Raw genomic sequence first — 6,234 nt, 5'->3', positions numbered from 1 at the left:
GTTCATAGCCTTCAAACTGTGCGAGTCATAACAAGACTTATCGCATCCATTAACATTTCGAGAATGAGAAACAAGCGGAGCATAGAAAGGTACATGTTTTAAATGTTTAGGTGTGAAATAATAGAAGACGAAGTCATATATATATATATATATATATATAAGTAAATGTATGCATGATTTTGGATAAAAAATTATCTTTCCAAGTAAATGTAATAAATAAAAAAATATATATTTTTTAAACAAATTTTAGTGGATTAAGTTTTTCTTCAACCATGGACTATCACCTTCTTATTGTATTGGGTAGAAAATATTCTTTCCAGATCTAGAACTCATTGGTGAGGAGTTAGATTCTCTTGTCCACATAGTTGAAGAATAATTATGTCATTTTAATTTTCTTTTTTTTTTCTTACAAAGCTACTATTTTAAATTGGAAAAGGGAAGGCTAGGGTAAGGAAAGGGATCGAAGGGGAAGGGGAAGGAGAAGGTGGGGTGGACTGGACTGGAATTGGGGGGGTAGGAGAGGGATAAGCCGGTAAGGAGAACATTATTTCAATAAGTGCCATTTTTTTAGCCCAAGTTACCTATTACTTCACGTACAATAGTTGATGCCAAGTGTACCATTTGCTACCATTAAAAGCGTATGAAGAATGGAAGCAAAAAAGGCACATGTCATCACATAACCATACGCACATATACATATTGGTCAGGGATGAAACTGGAAACGTTGAGCTGGGCATTTTAAAACCTAACCCAGTCCTGACTCTTCTTCGCTCAGTCAAAGCCCAAGTGGAATTGGGCTGAGACATTTTAACCCAGCCCAATTTTAATTGGCTCAACTATCCCAACTCAGTCCAAACCTGATTGGTTTTTTTTTAAGAACCGACTACCCTGATTTACCCTAACTGGCTTATTTCTTTTGTTTTTTCTTTTTCTACCATTTCTGTAATCCATTTTTTCTCTTGACACATTTTCCGTTCATTCTTTCTTTTCTATTTGGGGAAGGAGAAAGAAGTAATGACCGTAGAAAATCGGTGGTATGGTATCATTTGTCAACCAAATAAATAAAAATTATAAATGGCAAATAGAGACCGAACGAGCAAGTATCGGTCATATTCGGCGAACCTCGCATGACCCATTCTTCTTCACAAGGATATACTATTTAATGTGGTCAACAGAAATGGTTTTAGTTTTAATCAATTTTTTAAATTAAAAATAATGGACTAGCTCCATCTACATATTAATGGACTCATTGATGATCACATACCTTTCTCTCTTTCACTCAACAATTGATGTTCAGATCATATCCCATCCTCTCTTCTAAGTTTAGTCCCTGAAAAAAAATTAAGAAAAATTACATGACTACCTACTTTTAAGTTTTCATTTACAAAATTATTCACCTAAAGTTTCAATTAACAAAAATACCTAAATCAGATTTATGTTTACAAAACTACTCACTCAATGTTTCAATTAACAAATATATCTAAAATCAGGTTTAGATTTACAAAACTATCCTTTCGAACTCAAAGTTTCAATTAATAAATATAATCAAAATCAGATTTAGGTTTACAAAACTATCCACCCAAAGTTTTAGTTAACAAAAATACTTGATTGTATATGAAAGATGAAAAAGTCACTATATTGGTTAGTTTTATACACCAAAACCTGATTTTAGGTATATTTTTGTTAATTAAAACTTTAAGTGAATCATTTAAAAAAAAAATCATAAGTAAATAATCATGTAATTTTGAAAGAAAAAAAAAAATATATCATATGAACACAGATGAGTACAATAAAATGAATAAATAACAATTAACACAAGTGGGACTCATTCAATATTGTCGTTTAGTGAATAAACTCAGAGTCAAAATTAAAAATACTTGACCTTGACATTAACTCACGTTCTGCTAAAAACCCAATACTGACTTCTGAGTACCTAGAAGAAACACAAGAAACCTTCAAGGTGACTCCTGGGAAATTCATAAACTAGCAGCTCCGTGCTGATTCTTTCATTGGTTTGATACTGAATATATAGATTATGACTTCCCAGCATTGAAATTGATACATTCAAAGATGAGACACCAAGTTTTCAAACACGCACTATACACAATTTCTTTATGAAATTTTTACACATTTATTTGTGAATTCTTATTATATATATACCCTGCACACCTTTCATAACACATCCATTCCTTTTCCTTCCTTATATGGTCTTGCTTCGAACCATTTAACCAGAGTTCTCGGCCACTTCTAGCAAGACTTTGATCGCTCTTCTTTGTTTCCATCCTTGGCTTTCAAGTTCCATTAACATCATCTATTCAATAGAGATATGGATTTTTTTGGGCAAGCCATGGTAGTAAAGCACCATACAAAGATAGAAACTTATCACGACAAGCATCCCATCATGAGCGCCAATTCATCCATGAGAAGCACTATTCAGGATTACTCCGAAGACTATCAATCTGATTCCTTCGGTGGAGGTCCCCTTGAAATTGGGGTGGCCAAAACTGATCCTTCAGAGATCAAACTCGAATGGTTGAGATCACAACTCATCGGCCACAATGTCAGATTCGACACTCCTTTTGGAAAACGCATCCTCACCTATGCTGACCATACTGCCTCTGGCAGAAGCCTTCAATACATTGAAAATTTCATCACCACTAATGTTCTTCCTTTCTATGGTAAGCTATATGCCTTTCTATATAATTACTATTTTAGGGTTTCATTTAAAAGCTTAAGCTATTATGTGGAGATAGCCCAATATTAGTATATTAAGACACATCGATGAAATTAATCTCTTGTGTTGTGCAGGGAACACGCATACAGGTGATAGCTATGTAGGTCATAAGACCACCAAGATGATGAAGGAGTCCACTAAATACATCAAGACTTGCTTGGGTGCTGGACCTGATGATGCCATCATTTTCTGTGGTTCTGGCACCACCGCCGCAATCAAACGCCTCCAAGAGGTGATGGGAATCGCAGTGCCTTCAATCATGAGAGAAAGGGTACTCCAGAGCCTGAGGAACGAGGAAAGATGGTTGGTCTTTGTTGGGCCATACGAGCATCACTCCAACCTCCTCTCATGGCGCAATAGTCTTGCAGAGGTGATAGAGATTGGTCTCGACGATGATGGATTGATAGACATGGGAGACCTTAAGCACCAACTTGAGGCTCACAAGAATTCAAACCGTCCTATGGTGGGTTCATTCTCAGCTTGTAGCAATGTTACAGGAATCTACGCTGACACCCGTGCCATTGCCCGGCTTCTCCATCAATATGGAGCTTTTGCATGCTTTGACTACGCTGCTAGGTAGGTTCATGTGCCTTTTAAATCTCTCTCTCTCTCTCTCTCTCTCTCTCTCTCTCTCTCTTATTGTTCATTCTGCTTTGGATGGTGCTTAACCAAGGTAACATTTCTTTTATATAGTGGTCCTTATGTAGAGATCAACATGAGATCAGGGGAGCTAGAAGGCTATGATGCAGTTTTCATGAGCCCTCATAAGTTCCTTGGTGGGCCTGGAACTCCTGGCCTCCTTTTGATGAACAAGGCTTTATACAAGTTGAGATCGTCTGCCCCTTCTACTTGTGGAGGTGGAACTGTTGATTTTGTCAATGGCTTCAGTGAAGAGGTAATAAAGTCCCTTCTAGCTCACTCCAAGTGCCAATTTTGTAATCTAATTTGTTACTTCAATTCATGGATCATGATGATCCAATGAGTGAGACTTACCATTAATTAATCTACAAATATGATTATGCAGCACACTTTGTATTATGAAGATGTGGAAGAGAGGGAAGACGCAGGAACTCCAGCCATAGTTCAGAAGATAAGAGCAGCACTTGTTTTCTGGGTGAAAGACTTCATCGGTTACGATGTGATCCAAAACCAGGAACATGTCTACATAAGTGCAGTCCTTAAGAGACTCCTTCCCAATCCAAACATATTGGTGTTGGGGAATACAAGGGCACCGAGACAAGCGATCCTCTCTTTCGTCATTTATTCCACAACTAGTTCTTCCTACCATGAAACAAATCATCAGTTCGGGGATGATAGTAGGAACAATGGAAGAGATAGAGGTCTTCATATGTGGGCAGAGTCAGGCAACAAGAGAGACAAGCCTCTCCATGGACCTTTTGTTGCAAAGCTCCTCAATGATCTCTTCGGCATCCAGGCTCGAGCCGGCTGTGCTTGTGCTGCTCCTTATGGTCACCATTTGCTTGGTGTCGATGAAACTCGTTCATTAGCCTTTCGCTCTGCTATCGATGAGGTAAGTTACTAGTCGTGAAAGTGTAGAAACTAAAAACTTTTTTTCTTTGGTTAAACGCCCTGTGTGAGTGGTCCCAAGGAAGTAAGAGGAGTCGATCGAACTCAAAACCATACGTTTTCTAAGGTGAACGACTACCCCTTGAGGTTGAAACTAAAACCTAATCACGACACAAAAAACAAAATGTAACAAATTAAGGAAAGAGTAATCAAACAACCACAACCACAACGGAAGGATGTACATTTCACCCTGCTTAGAGCTAAGCTTTTCATTGTAATTAGGAAAATTAATTTGGTTTATATTTCTCTATTGTAAATAATTTTTGATATGGTTACTTTTGTAGGGCTACATTGGTGTGAAACCTGGATGGACTAGGGTTAGCTTCCCCTACTACATGTCAATAGAAGAATTTGAGTTCATCCTTGCTGCACTGGAGTTCATTGCGACATATGGTCAGCGGTTCCTTCCTCTTTATAGCTTCAATTGGAAAACAGGTGGCTGGAGCTTTAAGTCAAGAGCGTTCATGGAGAATATATTAGGGGAAGACTACACAACACTTGACGTGGGTGACTTGTCGCTAACTGATGCTATGACCAAGATGAAAATTAATCACAATGGGTCAAGAGATGGTGGAGATAGTTACAGTGATAAGAACGCTTCTGGGGTGATTGGAACATATGCTTCTTACCTAAAGACAGCTAAATATGTGGCAGGTTTCCTCCCCAAATTCCCTCCCCAAAGGAGGATTCCAAAAGATTTAGATCCCAGCCTTGCACACTTCAGGGTTTAGACATATAGGTCTGGTTATCAACCTTGTATGCTTCAGCATATGTTGTTATTGTGAGGAATTATGTGTTAAGGATCCTTAACACTATGATTATAGATGAGGAATAATTGGGCAAGACCGTTTGCTCCCCCTACTCGTTTGCTGTAACTTTTCTCTAAAGCTATAAGTAATATTCATATTTTTTAAGCAATTCTTTTCATGTTTTTTCTAGTGTATGATTCCAAGCCTATTCTATTTCCTTTTCTCGAGATGAATGTAAATTTCCTTCAATTTCTTAAGCCCCTTATCACAAGCTCCAAAGTCTAAGAATTATAAATTTATAATGGAGAATGTTAAGTAATTCATTAAGGCCGTTGACTTTTTTTTTTTTTAATTTATTAAATGATGAAATTATATTAAAAAAAAAAAAAACAATTACAATAAAAAGAGCCCAGCCTGGACAAACCCAAATCAAAACAATCACAAAGCGGGAAAACATACCTAACCTTCAACAATGCCATCAGCAGGTATCTCAAACCACACCTTTGGCCGTTGATTGTCTGGTGAAAATAATAGGGAAATTATCTAATACCACCTCTAAATTTAAAAATAACTTGGCGTAACCCCTAAAAATGAAAATAATGTCTAGTGGACCCATTATTTTTTCGAAATTATATCTAAAAAACCCATTCCGTTAGGTTTAAGGCGTTAAGTGATGATGTCATCAGGCATTTTTTCGTTAAAGGACCAATCTACCCTATGGGTATGTTAAGTTACTATAACGCCCTTCGTCCCCAATCAGTAAAGTAGAGATTGTAGTATGACAATCCCTAAATTGAGAACAGCTGCTCTAGCATAACCTTTGGTTGCCTGCGCTGCTCTGCTCCATTCACCTGTGAAGACTACACGAAGAACTCCTAGAACTATCGTAAGAGACAACAAAACGGGCAAAACAGTACAACTGAAAGGAGGGATAGATTTTCGGTAACCACTTGCAGAACTAGGTGAAATTGGATAGGGATTTTCCAAGAGCTGTTGCTATTGTCTTTGATGAAGAAGTGTCAGCATCATTTATTATTGCTAATGTAACTAAACAATTGAAGCTCTAACTCCTCTGAAACAGGACAGTTCTTAAGGAAAGTTATCACTTATTTGAACTTCTAGGGTTTGGCAAGGATTCTAAGTCGAGATCTGAATTGAATAAAA

At 37.4% G+C, this 6,234-nt stretch overlaps 1 protein-coding gene across 1 annotated transcript; it reads left to right on the top strand.

Annotated features, from left to right (window-relative positions):
• Positions 1-2,218: 2,218 nt before the first annotated feature.
• LOC122072611 lies at positions 2,219-5,237 on the top strand. Its single transcript, XM_042636977.1, has 5 exons — positions 2,219-2,678; positions 2,809-3,310; positions 3,428-3,629; positions 3,759-4,265; positions 4,606-5,237. Exons 1-5 carry the CDS (start codon positions 2,327-2,329, stop codon positions 5,050-5,052), a joined length of 2,010 nt encoding a protein of 669 aa, XP_042492911.1. The 5' UTR covers positions 2,219-2,326; the 3' UTR covers positions 5,053-5,237.
• The last annotated feature ends 997 nt before the right edge of the window (positions 5,238-6,234 follow it).

The sequence above is a fragment of the Macadamia integrifolia genome, chromosome 3, assembly GCF_013358625.1.
Source record: "Macadamia integrifolia cultivar HAES 741 chromosome 3, SCU_Mint_v3, whole genome shotgun sequence".
NCBI classification, from domain to species: Eukaryota; Viridiplantae; Streptophyta; class Magnoliopsida; order Proteales; family Proteaceae; genus Macadamia; species Macadamia integrifolia.
This window is presented reverse-complemented; position numbering and strand designations above follow the sequence as displayed.

Excerpts from the sequence above, each read along its gene's own strand:
- LOC122072611 (XM_042636977.1), top strand. The coding sequence starts at position 2,327 with ATGGATTTTTTTGGGCAAGCCATGGTAGTAAAGCACCATACAAAGATA. Across the intron at positions 3,311-3,427 it reads TGCTTTGACTACGCTGCTAG|TGGTCCTTATGTAGAGATCA; the intron begins GTAGGTTCATGT and ends TCTTTTATATAG. Across the intron at positions 4,266-4,605 it reads TTCGCTCTGCTATCGATGAG|GGCTACATTGGTGTGAAACC; the intron begins GTAAGTTACTAG and ends TTACTTTTGTAG.